The 16,378-nt window shown below is 29.4% G+C and overlaps 7 protein-coding genes across 8 annotated transcripts; 4 read left to right on the top strand and 3 right to left on the bottom strand.

The window, feature by feature from the left end:
- Positions 1–517: 517 nt before the first annotated feature.
- On the top strand, positions 518–1,686 carry LOC145764000 (uncharacterized). Its single transcript, XM_082575563.1, has 4 exons — positions 518–769; positions 865–1,012; positions 1,153–1,259; positions 1,417–1,686. Exons 1-4 carry the CDS (start codon positions 518–520, stop codon positions 1,684–1,686), a joined length of 777 nt encoding a protein of 258 aa, XP_082431689.1.
- Positions 1,687–2,265: 579 nt separating this feature from the next.
- Positions 2,266–3,221, top strand: LOC145763991 (uncharacterized). The gene is made up of 4 exons (XM_082575552.1): positions 2,266–2,517; positions 2,573–2,720; positions 2,783–2,880; positions 2,970–3,221. The coding sequence occupies exons 1-4, from the start codon at positions 2,266–2,268 to the stop codon at positions 3,219–3,221; spliced, it is 750 nt and encodes a 249-aa protein (XP_082431678.1).
- Positions 3,222–4,463: 1,242 nt separating this feature from the next.
- LOC145763981 (uncharacterized) lies at positions 4,464–5,469 on the top strand. Its single transcript, XM_082575544.1, has 4 exons — positions 4,464–4,715; positions 4,774–4,921; positions 4,987–5,093; positions 5,209–5,469. Exons 1-4 carry the CDS (start codon positions 4,464–4,466, stop codon positions 5,467–5,469), a joined length of 768 nt encoding a protein of 255 aa, XP_082431670.1.
- Positions 5,470–6,105: 636 nt separating this feature from the next.
- Positions 6,106–7,811, top strand: LOC145740771 (uncharacterized). 2 transcript variants are annotated; one of them, XM_082558613.1, is made up of 4 exons: positions 6,106–6,788; positions 6,893–7,037; positions 7,114–7,226; positions 7,292–7,811. In XM_082558613.1, exons 1-4 carry the CDS (start codon positions 6,537–6,539, stop codon positions 7,544–7,546), a joined length of 765 nt encoding a protein of 254 aa, XP_082414739.1. In that variant the 5' UTR covers positions 6,106–6,536; the 3' UTR covers positions 7,547–7,811. The 2 variants fall into 2 exon arrangements, with proteins under 2 accessions (XP_082414739.1, XP_082414740.1); XM_082558614.1 differs by having other exon boundaries at positions 7,362–7,527.
- Positions 7,625–8,663, bottom strand: LOC145740773 (oligosaccharyltransferase complex subunit ostc-like). Its single transcript, XM_082558615.1, has 4 exons — positions 8,486–8,663; positions 8,190–8,283; positions 7,910–8,107; positions 7,625–7,817 (listed from the first exon to the last, which is right to left on the bottom strand). Exons 1-4 carry the CDS (start codon positions 8,622–8,624, stop codon positions 7,799–7,801), a joined length of 450 nt encoding a protein of 149 aa, XP_082414741.1. The 5' UTR covers positions 8,625–8,663; the 3' UTR covers positions 7,625–7,798.
- Positions 8,664–9,530: 867 nt separating this feature from the next.
- Positions 9,531–12,415, bottom strand: LOC145762854 (nucleotide exchange factor SIL1-like). Its single transcript, XM_082574713.1, has 9 exons — positions 12,223–12,415; positions 11,864–12,005; positions 11,693–11,771; positions 11,413–11,595; positions 11,126–11,269; positions 10,867–11,046; positions 10,614–10,726; positions 10,350–10,527; positions 9,531–10,249 (listed from the first exon to the last, which is right to left on the bottom strand). Exons 1-9 carry the CDS (start codon positions 12,365–12,367, stop codon positions 10,118–10,120), a joined length of 1,296 nt encoding a protein of 431 aa, XP_082430839.1. The 5' UTR covers positions 12,368–12,415; the 3' UTR covers positions 9,531–10,117.
- Positions 12,416–12,941: 526 nt separating this feature from the next.
- Positions 12,942–15,953, bottom strand: LOC145763973 (sulfotransferase 1C2-like). The gene is made up of 3 exons (XM_082575531.1): positions 15,228–15,953; positions 14,967–15,106; positions 12,942–13,107 (listed from the first exon to the last, which is right to left on the bottom strand). The coding sequence occupies exons 1-3, from the start codon at positions 15,951–15,953 to the stop codon at positions 12,942–12,944; spliced, it is 1,032 nt and encodes a 343-aa protein (XP_082431657.1).
- Between the last annotated feature and the right edge of the window lie 425 nt (positions 15,954–16,378).

Here is a 16,378-nt window from a genome sequence, read left to right as displayed (position 1 = left end):
GTATGATAATATTCCAGGAAAAATTTAACCTATAAATACAAATGTCTCTAAAAATTTAATCTTGTGACAGATGTTATATAAACTATACAAGAATTCGTCAATAAAAGTTTGATAAAGCCACAAAAAAGATACAAACTTTGTCTCTATTCATATAAACGTTGTGTGTATCTCACGTCCCCTAGGCTATAGTCATATATTTGACATATATCAGAAAGCTTAAATGCATGGAAATATCAACAATATTTTAATGGCAATAAGTTATTAGATTTTAGAATATCATGCATTTGTTAATGAATAACCTCATTTTCGAAACGAGTTAATCTTTACAATGTTTACCTTGAGTAAATAAGTAAATATATAGCCTTGCGTTCTACAGTAAATTTAGTGTAGGTAAATTTTGTTAAGATATGTTAGGCAGTTAATATAAAAATTGACTTAATAAATATAAAGGACTTTTATTATTAGATTTTTTGTAATTTTAAGTGGCCACTTAGCTGTAAAATATTCAGTTTTAAATATGAAGATTATATGTACTGGAATGCCTAAAACAGGCACAAAGTCTTTATGCACCGCATTACGAATACTTGGTTATAAAGTTTACGATTTTGAAGAGCAAATGTGGTTAATAGGAGATAAATTAAAGTCAATTTTGGATAACAGTTGCACCAATGAAGAATTAAAAAAGATTTTTGAAGGGGTGGACGCAACAACAGATTTTCCAGCTTGCTTCATTTGGGATTTGCTTTTTAGAGCGTTTCCAGATGCCAAGGTTTGCATTTAATTATGTCTTGAGAAAAATCTCGTATCTTTAACAATTTTACAATATAGTCAGACTCAGAAACATAAATAGACTACTATTTTAAGATCATTCATTGCGAGCGTAAGAACGAAGACGAGTGGATAAAAAGTTTCTTACACCAAATAACAAAAGTTCGAAATAATTTTTTTCTACGAATGCTGTTAATATTATCGTTCACTGGCCTAAGGTTACAAGGTGTTGCCAATTCTGCAAGTTAGTCTTATATTAGTATTACCTTTCGTATATATGAGATGGTTTAAATATTTACAATTTTTATTAGCTTAAGCCATCTTTTCATTCTATTCATATAAGAATTTTTGCAACATTTTTATATGATATATTTTAATTTTTAGTACGAGTTGGCTGCGGTATTGAATCTTCTAAGCCTTGGAGACGAGGAAAAATTAACAAGGATGTAATTAAAATGAGATACAGAGAACACAACTCCCACGTAAGACAGGTAATAAATAAACATTTTAAAAAACTCGTGCTGAAACGTTTTGGGGTTTGTACTTTATAAAAAAAAAATTAAATTTTATGCTTTTACAATTAGTAACAAATGTATATATTTATTTGTAATATTACTTTCAAATGCATTCTTTTAAAAAAAATTGCAGACTGTTCCAAAAGACCAATTTTTTGAGTTGAAACTTAGCGACGGTTGGGAACCTTTATGTAAATTCTTAAACGTTCCAATACCTAAGCAAGACTTTCCACATCGAAATAAGGGAGGTACTATCATGGACGAACTCATGGAGGAAGCAGTTGTATTTAAAAGAATTAAACAAGAATGTGTAATAAGTTTAAGTTTGATTATAGCTGTCACATCTTATGTGATCTACAATTATTACCCAATAATTAAATCTGCTTTGTCATCTTGGTTTTAAAGATGCATGTAGTGTCATTTTGTGTAAAACACAATTCTTCTGTCAATTTTCATAGAAATACTTTTTATTGTAACAACTCTAAAATTTATCATTGTTCATGCAATAATATAATTCTATTTTAGCCAATAAAGTTGTCTGCTTTTTAAATCATAGCCATATATAACATTTGAGTGATTGGCTATGTGATGTTAGCAAGTTAAATATAAACACATCAATAGGTTGTTGACCCGATGTTCATAATACCAAGGTTACTGTACTTTTGATGGATTAAAGTACATCCAATAGCTGCAGTAATCACTATATTTGTATTGGCTATGTAAACATTGTAAAATGTAAGAGATGTCGACGTCGCAAATAAAAACTTAAGTGCTTTTTTATTTCTTTTCGCAGCAAGATTAACCATGGTTAATTTATTAATCTTTTATCAAAGCCTTTACTAAAACTTAATGTCACATTGTTAGCCAAGTGATCAAATTAAAAATAACAAGCCTCGGGGCACTACTGTGAATAAGTTGTAATATAATCAAACTTGGCCTTTATTTTAACTTTATCTCAGTTTAAACTTTACAGTAATAAAAAATGAAGGTTATATGTACTGGTATGCCTAAAACGGGCACAAAATCGTTGTGCAAGGCTTTAAGAATACTTGGTTACAAAGTTTACGATTTTGAAGAACAACTTTGGCTCATAGGAAATGAACTAAAATCAGTTTTCAATGATGGTTGCACGGATAAAGAAATAAGGGAGATTTTTAAAGGCGTTGATGCAATAACTGATTCTCCGTCTTGCTTTATTTGGGATTTGCTTTATAAGGCGTATCCAAATGCAAAGGTAATATATAAAAGGGTGTTTTTTTGCATTACGCTAATAAACATGCACATTTAAGATTGTACATTGCAAACGTAAAACTGAAGAAGAATGGCTGAAAAGTTTAACAAACCAAATTAAAGTAATAGACGACAACTTTCTTCTTCGAATTTTGGTCTGGACAACTTATACAGGCATGAAACTAAAACTTTTATCCAACGCGGCATGTAAGTTAAAAAAAATATATTGCAGCTCTGTGGACATATTTTGTAATTTATATTTTACTAAGGGAGGGTAGGCGTTGGTATGGTAACTCCATTTCCATGGAATCGAACAAAGATTAACCCTAATGTATGCAAAATGCGATATAGAGAACATAACTCTCACGTAAAACAGGTGACCCCATGTTTACAGCTTGTATCTAGTTAAAAAAAAGTTAGTTAACATAGAGTTACTTTATGTTTAACACAATACAGACTGTTCCCAAAGACCAACTGCTGGAATTTAATGTGATAGAAGGTTGGCAGCCTTTGTGCGAATTTTTAAACGCTCCCATACCCGACAAAAAGTTTCCACATCAAAATAAGGGAGGGGGGATTGTCGGTGAGATAATAGAGGAAAGCGCAATGTTTCGAAGAATAAAAATGGAGTGCATGTTTAGTCTAGGCACTTTGGCAGCCATCGCCTCGTTTGTTATTTACTATTGCTACCTTAAAGTTAGCACCTAATTATTTTTAATGTTTGTAGCTGAGATTTTAAAGATACTCGTAATGTAAAATATATTCGCTCATTTTCCTAAATGTCGTATTTTATTGCATCGTCAATATATAACAGGTGAATAACAAACTAACTTAATGTATGTATATTTTTAACACTTTTTTGTTTAATATATTTTTATTAAAAAAAATAAAATACATATTAACTTTGTTCAGATGCTATAGCACATAAATTGTTTGTTTAGCCTGACCAAGATTTTTTACATCAAAATAAGGACGGGGTATAAAGGAACTTATACAAACATTACAAATGTTAAGACAAATTAAAAAGTAATACTATACAACTGTAAACTTAATAACCATAGCACATATTTTCTTTAAATGCTATTTTAACTTTTAAAGACAAAGTTTTCAGATGTTTATTTGCTTTGATAATTATATTCGTAAATATTGCTTGGCCGTTTAGGTTTTTATTTTATAACGTATTGTTTAAAGTCACGTGATTAGGATTTTGTTCTTTTTGTGTATTTAATTAAATCAAATTAATTTATGCCAAAGTCTTATAGTTCAGTCATAAGAGGAATTAATTTTGCCTGTTTTAACAATTATGCTGATTTCCTTGTATATTGAAACAATTAATTTGATTTTCTTGTATATCGAATTAAGCAAATATTAATATGTGTTTTGATTGTTGATCAAGTTGTTAGAAAATTGTAATACCATAGTTCATTTCTTTTTTGCTTACTAAGAAATACCTGTTTGGGGAGCGATTCATAAACTAGGGTAAAGAGTAATAAACATTAAGCAAATATTAATATGTGTTTTAATTGTTGATCAAATTGTTAGAAAATTGCAATATCATAGTTCCTTTCTTTTTTGGTTACTAAGAATTACCTGTTTGGAGAGCGATTCATAAACTGGGGTAAAGAGAAATAAACATTAAGCAAATATTAATATGTGTTTTAATTGTTGATCAAATTGTTAGAAAATTGCAATATCATAGTTCATTTCTTTTTTGGTTACTAAGAATTACCTGTTTGGAGAGCGATTCATAAACTTGGGTAAAGGGAAATAAACATAACAATACAACTAGAGCTGCTTTGTACAATTCATGCGTTTGCACAAAGTACATGCTTGAATAGTTGCAAAAATTAGTCTACATTTCTCCTTGAAATTATTACTAATAGCACTTGTTTAAGATTTTTTTATTGAGTTGAATTTAAGTCTATTTTAGTAGCTTTACTGAAAAATAAAATGAAAGTTATTTGTAGTGGAATGCCTAAAACAGGCACAAAGTCGTTGTGTAAGGCCTTAAGAATACTTGGTTACAAAGTTTACGATTATGAAGAACAGTTATGGTTGATTGGAGATAAAATTAATTCAATTTTAAATAGTGGTTGCACGAATGAAGAAATAAGAGAGATTTTTAAAGGAGTTGATGCCATTACTGATTCTCCGTCCTGCTATATTTGGGATTTGCTTTATAAGGCGTATCCCAATGCAAAGGTATATATAAAAGGGTGTGCCATTCCATTGCAATATCTAATAAACATGCATTTTTAAGATTGTACATTGCGAACGTAAAACTGAAGAAGAATGGCTGAAAAGTTTAATAAACCAGGTTAAAGTGGTGGACGACAATTTTCTTCTTCGAATTTTGATCTGGACAACTTATACGGGTTTAAAACTGAAAACTTTGGCAAACGCATCGGGTAAGTTTAAAAATCTATTGCATTTAATTTGATATACTTTGTCAATTTTTTTTTTTTTTACAAAGTGAGGGTGGGCCTTGGCATGGAAGCTCCATCTCTATGGAATCAAACAAAGATTAACCCCGATGTATGCAAAATGCGATATAGAGAACATAACTCTCACGTAAAACAGGTAACCCTTGCTTGCAATTCACAGCCTGTTTTCAACAAGCTTGTTAACCGAACATAGTTTGACATTTATCAAATTAAATTTAGAACCTTAATGAATATTTTTACAAAATTTGCAGACTGTTCCCAAAGACCAACTGTTGGAGTTTAATGTAAAAGAAGGTTGGCAGCCTTTGTGCGAATTTCTAAACGCTTCCATACCTGACAAAGAATTTCCACATCAAAATAAGGGAGGGAGGATTGTCGGTGAGATAATGGGGGAAAGCGCAATGTTTCGAAGAATAAAAATGGAGTGCATGTTTAGTCTAGGCGTTTTGGCAGCCATCGCCTCATTTGTTATTTACTATTGCTACCTAAAACTTGGCTTTTATTTCTTTTAAATGTATGTCGCTGAGATTTTAACGTTAGTAAAAGTATAGAGTAAATTCGCTTTGTTCTTAAACGTCGTATTCTATAATCTATATCGTTAATATTTAAAATTGAATAACAAACTAACTTCAGTTATAACCATAGCACCAAGCCACAAATGTGCTTTTGTAAGATTTTGTAAGACTTATGAGGGTCGTTTGCTTAATACTGTAGGAATATTGTTTTTGAAAGTGTTGGAATAGAGGTTATAAAACTTAAATCGCTAAAACAATTCAAAAGTAAGAAAGGTTAAGATTTACATTTTAATAAACAGTGTTGGTTTATAGAAAGTAAAGTACAAAATTAAATACCAGTTGTACGAATAAATAAAATAGAAAGATTTTTAAATGTTTGGATTCTGCAACGGATTTTTCTGCCTGATTTATTTACAAATTGTTTTATAATGTGTATGGAATGCAAAAGTTATTTATAAAAAGGTAGGCCATGAAAGTCATGTTATTGTAAAAAACTATTGGATTTCGAGGTGAAAAAATTATGTTGCGCGTGGGTAGTTATAAAAAAAAGGGAATAAGGCAAAATTTTAAAACATAAAGAAAAGGGAATAAGGCAAAATTTTGAAACGGCTTTTTTACTTTTAAAACCGAACACAAAGAAGTTTACTTTAATATTGAATAATAGGAATAAAACGCGCGTACACAAATGTCAACAGTTAGCTATATGTGATTTAACTGTGACAATAATAAAATTAAATCGAAAACAATGTTTTGCAGATAGTAAAATAGTTCAAGCGACCTTTCGCTGTTATGAAATGCAACGGTTTAGATACGCAGTTGGTTTTTAAGTCTGTTATAAAAAAACGTGCGCACTACATAAAAACGTAATGAAAAAATTCAGGAATTACTAAAGCAATAATTGATCGAGTATTCCCAACATTATTTAATTATTTAAGCGTGACTAATAGCCACTTGATAGTACCAAAATTTATCAAAAGTAGGTTACGCTGCTTAAGTTACTTGATATCGTTATAACTATCAAAGTATTGTTTGTAAGAATAGGCGATAAGATATGTATTTTTGAAATGAGGGTGATTTGTACTGGAATGCCTAAAACAGGCACTAAATCATTATGTTCTGCGTTACGAATACTTGGTTACAAAGTTTACGATTTTGAAGAACAATATTGGTTTATTGGAAGTGAACTCAAATCTATTTTAAACAACGGTTGTACTAATATAGAAATAAAAAAAGTACTAAAAGGCGTAGATGCAATAACTGATATGGCTGCTTGTTTTATTTGGGAATTTATTTTTAAAGCGTTTCCAGATGTTAAGGTAAACTGTGATACACTTTTAAGTAGGCTCTATCCAGAAGTTAGATGTAACTTCACTATATTAAATATTTTGTACTACATTAATGTTTATATTCCTAATTATAGGTAATACATACTGAACGAAATACTGATGAGGAATGGATAAATAGTTTTTTAAATCAGCTTCATGGCAAGAGTCGCTTTCAAATGCAGATGCTGCTTATGTTTTCGTATACAGGATTTAAGTTTCGAAGTTATATTAATGCATCATGTAAGTATTACACAGATTTAATAAATTCCTTGCATAACGTTATTAAATCTAGAAACCTGAAGGTTTGTATACATAGGGCGGGTAGGATGTGGTGCAGAACCAGTTAATCAATGGGGTTTTCAGAAACAATTCATAAACACTGATGTGATGAAATTAAAGTACAGGCAACATAACGCATATGTTAAACAGGTATGAAAATTTTCCAAGGCTTGTTTAATTATCTAGGTAATATTTTTTATTTTAATATTTTACAGACAGTTCCTGAAGATCAATTACTTCTGTTTAAATTAAGTGAAGGTTGGGAACCTTTATGTAAATTTTTAGATGTTCCAATACCGGACCAAGATTTCCCACATCGAAATAAAGGAGGGGAGTATGTAAATGAACTGATTCATAAAACAAAACTTTTTAAACAAGTCAAAAAGGAATGCATTATAACTTTAGGTCTAATAACTATTACTTTAGCACTTATACTATCTAAATGCTATGCTTTAATTTTTGTTTCGTAGTAATTTTAATTTAAATAAAATCGATAACTGGGATTTGTAGGCTGTAAATTTTCATTTTTAATCAAAAACTGAAAACTATTACAAATTCAGCTTTTTATTCTGAAGATCAGTTTAAAAATTAACCATACAGAATACATATATATTCAAACAAATTTGTTAGCTTGCTTCAGTAGATAAAAATGCAAATTTAAGTAGCTTCATCAGATATTAAAACATGATGCTTGTTTGTTTTTAAAAATGTGTCATACAGATTTAAGACAAAAGATAACCCCTGCAAAAACATTAAACAGTAGTTTGGTAGGCTATGTAATTTTTTTACTGTTATTTTGCTTTATTTTAGTTTGCAATAAATGATATACTTACGGTAATTTCATTCTCATAAAGACTCGACTCATGCCAAAGCTTATAATTATAGAGAGACCTCCAATGACCATTAAAAGTGATCGATTGAGTTTAGGAATATTTGGCTTGTTTGATTTATCCAATATAATAAAACCTAGTCCGCCCAGCGAAAACAAAAATGACGAAGCCAACCCCTCCATAATATACTGTCCATTCACCCTAGAAATAAGAAAAACAAAATAAAGACTACAAGCCTTTAATATATTCACAGAATAAAACTAACTTTAAGCAAAGGTCAAACCTGTAGGCAAGAAAAGCAACGGGTTTCGCATTTCCTTTTTCATCGACAGTTTGTCCAACACTAGGTGGTTCAACAATCACATCATAAATAATACCTTATTTACAAAAAAACAATCAAATATATATACAAGTTGCATTAATTTTTTAAATCTTTATATTTTAGTTAATCTTGACAATAAAGTTGCTATTTCAAATCAAACAAATGTTCCTATTGTCACTTAATGTAAAATAAATTAAAAATAAAAATTGTTAAGAATGTCATAAAAACACTAATGTGTTAAATCTAACAATGCTTACCTGCTGTAACGAGAAAATATGAGAACATTACCATTGCAAAAACAGTCATTGCAGAAGGTTGATGAAACCATGTTGGTTTTTTTAGTTTAATATTTGGACAAAGCAAAAATTTAAACGGTGCAGCATAAACTGATTCCATTTTTAACTAAATAACTTAAACGAGTTAACGAAAACCTAAGTTAAAAAAATAAATAATAAATAGTACATATTGACATCGCTAATTTATAGATTAACTGATTTAATAAGAACTACTTTGTTATTCTTAAAAACCTTTGTTAATTTGCCTGGAAAGTTTAAAGAACATTTACAAGCGAATCTTGTTTATATTTTGCCACATATGTACTGTGACGTTTCCTACTTCCGCATACGTGGGAAAATAATAGAGACATTATAACAAAAAAAAAATGTTGTTGTATGTATTATAAATCTCATTCTAAAATTTGTCTTAGATGTACAAAATTTAAAATAAATTAATATTTAACATAAATAGTAACTAGATTTATTTGATCAATAACATAGGGTCGAAATTATTTTATCATTTTTAATATAAATCATTATAAAAAATAAATATATGCATAAACAGAACTAATTAAAAATGTTAAATAAATTTACAAATCAAATATTAAGTTTTTATTTATCAATGTAAACAGAAAAAACCTTTTACCTTCTACCGTTTGCCTTATTGTAACTTAACAAAAATTTAGAACAAAATTAATTTAAAAGTTTTAACAGATTAATCTTTAATCTTTGATAAACAATAAGAAATTTAAATATTAAAAACAAAAAAAATTGTTAAAACACATTTTTCTCTTATTGATATCACATTTACATTCACTAAATTCAGTTTTAAGTTGTTGATATCAGGATAAACATTAGACCAAATTTTGAATGTCTAAAATTAATTTTTGATTTTAATAAAAATCCAGCATTAAAATATAATAAACAAACCAAATACTTTTTAAATATGTTTTTCACTTAATAATCTTATAAAATACATTAAATTTTAATTAATAAATATCAATCTTTGATTTTTGATAAGTAAACAAGCATTAAAATATACAATTAACTAAAACAAGCATTAAAAAATACAATTAACTTAAATTTGAAAACTAAGGAACAACGTTAAAAAATTAACAAACAAATACTTTTTTTAAAGTATTTATTTGTTTTCTGTGTAAATCTTTATCCTCAATGTGGGAGGGTCAAATGCGTAACCTGAACATAGAGTAACATTAGTTACTCCAACCCAGTCTTGAGTTGCCTTTAGCAGTTTGGAATATTATATAGATTATAATTGCCTGTTAATTATTCTGCTGATTAGGTGCTGGCTTATCAGAAGTTTATACTGTTTATAGCACCTTAAGGTCGCTACAGCATGAAAGCAGTTGGAATTGAACCCACGACCTCATGGTGATGTAGCAAGAGTTCTTACCACAACACCACGCTGCCGGTTTAGTGATAGTAACATTTTAAATATAGAACTATTAGAACACAATCTGATGTTATTAAAACTTTTTTTACTAAAACAAAAGTTATTCCGACTCAAAACTTTCTGGCTTTTAAACCCCAGAAATATATAAATAAAAAAAATGACGATAACTTACTATGCGTTACACAATAAAAAAATATAAATCACAGTTCTTCATTTATTTTTTTTTGAAATATCTGGGTAATTAAATTATCGGTAACTTTTAAAAGATGTTGAAAGTAACCATCACTATCTCCATTTTGAATTTCTTCATCAGCTAAAATTTTGTATTCATTCTATACATTAAAAATAACATTAGTTTAATAATACTCTAATCAAGATAATATATGATATATATATATAATTAATTATTAAAAGGGCAAAATCAAAATTTACCTTTATTGATAAAAGAGCGGTGTTAACTGCATCAGTGTGAAAATCTTTTTTACAAAATGTAAACATATTTTCCATAGCAATTATACATGCTTCTCTAGTATCATGAGAAGGCAGTTTTAATAATTGTGGGATTAATGAGCAATATCCAAGTTCTTTAACATATCTTATTAATGGAAACCTATAACATATAATGTCAGTACCAATTCCTGTTTACTTATTGTTTTATTACTTTTAATATAAAAATGTTTTTTTTTAAAAAGCAACCTATTATATTGTTTTCTTTTTTCTTCATTTACAACATCAGTGCCAGCTCTTCGTTCAACAAATAAATCATTTATTAATCTTACAACTTTGACTCTTAACCTGTCCATCCCCACCTACATTAACGAAATAGGTTTAAATTGTTAATTAGAATCAAAAATTTTTTACCAATATGGCATAATGTAAATAAAATAAATTTTTTCATTTTAGGTATTACAAACGTTATATAACCAACATATTGACATTATATTCTTACTTCTTGAAACACATTTTTTAGAATGTTAAGTCCTCCATACTCGCCAAATTTTTGTTGGGCAAAGGGAAAGTTTCGTATAATAGAAGAAATGGCAAACAAAGAATTTTTACGAACGACAGCAGTTTGTTGAATGTTTGCCAGCATAAATGTTAATTTTGTCAAAATACCAGATTCTGTAACCTTTAAAAACAATAAATACAATTATATTGTAAAGCTAACTTTACATAATTTCATTATTTATATTTTTTGTTTTGCTTACTTTAATTTGAACAGAGGGATTACTTTGTGATGCAGAACCAATAACTTTGGCAGCTTCGGCAACAATTTCAAAATGGGTTGAATTTAAACAATCCATTAAAACAGATAAACCACCAATTTTTACCATGTCATTTGCATTATCAATCTGAAAAAAAAATTTCAAAAGTAGAATAAATTAACTTTATAATCATATATATATACTATTTAAGTTGTATATAATTTAAGCACTTAAAAAAAAATACAAAAATATAGTAGATTTAATTGTTAAAATCTATACAAAAAACATACTTGGTGTATATAGTATTCAATGTCTTCTAATGCAATTAATTTAGCATCTTTATCAGTTGTTTTATTTTGAATTCTTGAAAGCAATCTTTTAATTACTTCTATGTCTGTTTCTTGATTTAACTCGAAATGTTCTATGGACTCCTTAAGTTCTTTCATACTTCTGAATTGACTTGCTTTTTGATTCTAAAATAGATACAAAAACTCAGTAAGATATTTTTTTTACCCAAGAAAAATGAACAAACCACATTTCTGAAAAGTATTAAAATAAAGATTTTATTACCTTTTCTTTTTCTTTATCCGGATATTTCATATTTTTTAAAGCTTTTTTTATTTCACTGATCGAGTGCAAATCTAACTTTCTAAACAAACCGAAAATCAAATTTATATATATAAACATTACCATAAATCTATTAGAATGATTTGAAATAAACAGCAAACAAGTATTTCTTACTCTTCTTTTTCTTGCTTTGAATTAGGTATGCTTATTGGGGCCACAGCCACTGAGTTTGGTTCATCTTTGTCCAATAGTTTTGCCCATCTTCCCCCTTCAGATAAATCCATTCGCACATGAAGACCACTTGGAATGGCCTGACCTTAAAATTGAAACAAAAATGTAATAATTTAAATTCAAGATTTTTTTTAATAATGAATTTTTAGTTCCTTAATATAATAAAACAGCAGAACATGTGCTATTTAAAGTTACACAGGCCTTGTGACTAATATTAAAAAACATTGTTTGTTAAAAAGTTAAAAGCAAAAATAATTAAATTTTTTTAATTTCCTATACATTAAATTTAATTATAATATTACCTGGTTTTACCCTTTGCCATTCATGTGTTGCAACAAATTCTTTAATTTCTTCATTTTCAAGTTCGTCCAAGTCTTCTCCAAAGATTTGAAAAATATATGTGGTAAGAATAATTGTAAAAAATATATTGGACCAATACTTGTACATGTTGTTGTTATTAATTGTATTAATAGTTATACTATTAAATATTGCATATAAACTAGGAAAAAAAAACAGAATCTTGGCATAATATTTAATTAACAAAAAAGGGTATACAACATGAGTATATAAAGAAATGAAATAAAGAAAAAACAGAAACTGCAACTACTTAAATAATACGGGCCTATTTACAGGTTAACTAACTGGATATCTCCTGACCTTAACAATTCATAAACTAATTTTTTATATATTTCACCTCCAATAAAAACATTTGTCTGGCCTATAGAGTTGATTTTAATAACTTATCAACATTACAAACAGCACCCTTTTTATATATAAAAATAAAGTACACGTAATCATAAAATTATTATTTCATTCTTAAACATTTCATTCAATTGCGTTACTCAAAGCTAAACTATAGGACACGTGAAATAAAAATTTAAAGTTTACAAACAAGGCTAGTGATAGATAAATGTGAAAAAGAAGTTCGCGTACTGAATTGATTTATTATATGATATTTGTGAAACTCTTTTGACATACTTGGAGCTAATTAAACATATAAGTATATGTTACATAAGTTAATCTATAACAAATTTGGGTAATTTTTCCACAACTGATCAACACCCGATTCTTTGTCTTTCTCCAATAGAATACGATCCATTGTTTCTGATTGGTCTTTCGTGAGACGGTTCCTCCAATCACCAACCTCTCCTTTTTGAATGAAAGGCAGATTGTCAGGACGACTTGAGGTGCATTACCACATAATTAGTAAATATATTACAAATACGTAAAATAGTATCAAATACATTAAAGTATTAGTGACTAATACTGTTTTAATACAGACTTTAATACAGGGCCTACCCATTTTGTTGGTTCGCTTTGCATTTTTTTAAATCCGGTTACCTCAATAATTTTTTTAGTACTTCTTCACCATTACTGAGTAAATTTTTCTGGTATTTACCACCCAGAAATTTGGCAATTTTTAGTATATTGCCACGGGTATCGCTTTTTAAATCCTCATACAACAAAAACAAAACGTTTGGATCCTTTCGTTTGGCATGCCATTCAACCACGTGGTCAAAATAATTACCCAGCTCGACTTTTCCTTTTACGAACAAATCAAACAACGTTTCCATTTCTAGACCCAAAGCATCGTAATATTGGTGGAAACCCATGACATAAAAGTAATATAAGACAAATGCATCCTTTGGGTTTCTTGTGATGTACAAATATTTAGCCTTAGAATTATAAAAACCCATTTTTGAGGAAAATGAGATTTTAGAATTCTTGGAAATTGAGAGTCGTCTATATTGTTGACAGCTTCTGCGCCGTCGAATTCCAGCATGGGCATTGATTCTCGAATTGTGCCTGGTAGTGGTAAGAACACAGGCCGGCAGCGTGGGGTAGTGGTAAGAACACTTGCTACACCACACATGAGGTCGTGGGTCAATTCCCACTGATCTTATGCTGTAGCGCCCTTGAGTAAGGCGCTATAAACGGTATAAACTCCTGCTGAGCCAGCACTTAATCAGCAGCATAATTACCGGGCAATTATAGTCTCTATAATATCCCAAACTGCCACAGGCAACTCGAGACTGGGTCGGGGTAACTTATGTTACTCTATGTTTAAGTCGCGCATTCGACTTTCCCATATCCAGGATAAAGATATATACAAAAAAAAAAAAAAAAGGGTAAAGGAATTCTTCGTTTGTCACAGGGTGATACATTTTGGCAAATATCGGTTGAACCTCAGCCATTTTTAATGTACTTAATTACAATTTTTTTAAAAAGGCTATAAATTACCACAACCTACAAAGTTACAACTTATGTTAACAAAACTTAAATTTTGCCCGAATAAATATATTTAAAGGTTTTACCATGCTCAACTCTTCAGGCTATGTTTAACTATATTTCACTACACTGTTTGTTTAAATGACAATGCTTTTATGCTGTTTAGTGTTAGTCACATGCATGTTTACATAAAGGAAAAGATAACTAAACGAAATTTTAGCATGCGTGAGTAAACACGTTTTCACAAACATTGCCTATACCTTAGGTAAAGTTCTCTTTTATTTTCCATTTTTTGTCTTTAAATGTTGTATGGTTCAATTTGGAGGTGTTTTAATAATCGCACTAATTGCATATAACGACTAATAGAGCCTTTTAAATAAACTTAATATATACTACATGAACTGGTTCTCTTTTAACTTCCTTTGCTGATTAGCGACAGTGCGATTATTAAGATTTGCCATTTTTGTACCACCGTCAACTTTAACCTATTACCTTTAACATGCAATCGTCCTTAACAGGTAAGGAAGTTATTTGACGGGTAAGAAAGTAAATTGCGCTAAAATAAAACAAATAACACACCATGCTTTTGCTTGTTCAAAATCAAATACTATGAAAAGCTACTTAAATAATGTTTACAAATTAGTTGTATAAAATTAGGAAAATCTACAAAATCAGTTAGGTATTACTGGCTACATGCTTACTGTAACACAAAATATAAACAAAATATAGTAAATAATATATAAAATTATTTTAATAATTTTAATTGTTTGTAATTTAAATTAAAGTTTATAACAAATTTGGATAATCTTTCCACAATTGATCGACACCCGATTCCTTGCCTTTCTCTAACAGAATACGATCCATTGTTTCTGATTGGTCCTTTGTTAGATGGTTCCTCCAATCACCAACCTCTCCTTTTCGAATAAATGGCAGATTGTCGGGACGAGTTGCGTTGCACTACAACACAATTGGTAAACCGTTAAAAGGACGTATGTCTATTTTACAACTACCATATAAATACAACCAACATAGATGTTGTTTTAATATTTTTAGTTGTTATTCCGTTTACTAGACCTACCCATTTTTTAGTTTCGCTTTTCATATTTCCAAATCCGGTTAACTTGATAATTTTTTTTAGAATTTCTTCATCATTATTGAGTAAATTTTTCTCGTAATCATCACCTAAGAAACTTGCAATTTTTAATACATTGCCTCGTATGTCTTTTTTTAAATCCTCATACAGCAGGAACAAGACGTTTGGGTCCTCTTGCCTAGCACACCATTCAACCACGTGGTCAAAATAACTTCCAAAATCAACTTGACCTTTTACGAACAAATCAAACAATGTTTCCATTTCTAGACCCAAGGCATTATAGTATTTGGAGAAACCCAATACATGGAAGTAGTATGAGACAAATGCGTCCTTTGGATTCCTTGTGATGTACAAATATTTTGCTTGAGAATTATAAGGAACCCATTTTTGAGGAAAATGAGTTTTGATTATTCTTGGAAATTGAGAGTCGTCTATATTGTTGGCAGCTTCTGCGCCGTCGAATTCCAGCATGGGCATTGATTCTCGAATGGTGCCTGGTATTTTTTCCCCATTGTGCACTATTAACCAGGTAATATTTTGTAACCAAGTTGTGCCACATTTAGCATACGAGCAAACGAATACATCAGTAGGTTTTGCCACGTACGATAAAGCTGAATTAAAATCACTCTGGCTGTAACCATTTGGGTACAAATATTCTTCCTTCGTTACAGGGTGATACAATGTAACAAAGGTCGGTTGAACTTTAGCCATGATTTTTAGTATTCTAAACTACTGTTTTTCTTGTGCTCTATGACAATCTATAAAAATACAATTCTGATTAACTCAACTTACATTTTGCTAATCATTAATTAATTATTTATTAACTATTTTTTGTGCAACCAATGGCTGTTTGTACTCGTTGTTTGTAAAAATGATCTATTTACTCATAGTTGTATAGTCTTGTGTGTACACAAAAGTAGGCTACATATACCTGACTGAAAGATAATGGACACGACATGGTTAAATAAACTTTAACGAGTAGGCTCCCAATGTTATAAGTATTTTATAAGTACGCCCTTAATTTATCGTGTATTGTCAACTATAAAATACAATCACAAACGAACCGTTGTGGCTTTACCAGGAAGTTTGGCAGTATGGCCCTGTTTCTTTAACAGGAAGAAGTAACTTAAAACTAA

Source organism: Corella eumyota, chromosome 1, assembly GCF_963082875.1.
Source record: "Corella eumyota chromosome 1, kaCorEumy4.1, whole genome shotgun sequence".
In the NCBI taxonomy this organism is placed as follows: domain Eukaryota; kingdom Metazoa; phylum Chordata; class Ascidiacea; order Phlebobranchia; family Corellidae; genus Corella; species Corella eumyota.
Note: the sequence above shows the minus strand (reverse complement) of the source record. Positions and strands in the feature narration are given on the sequence as shown.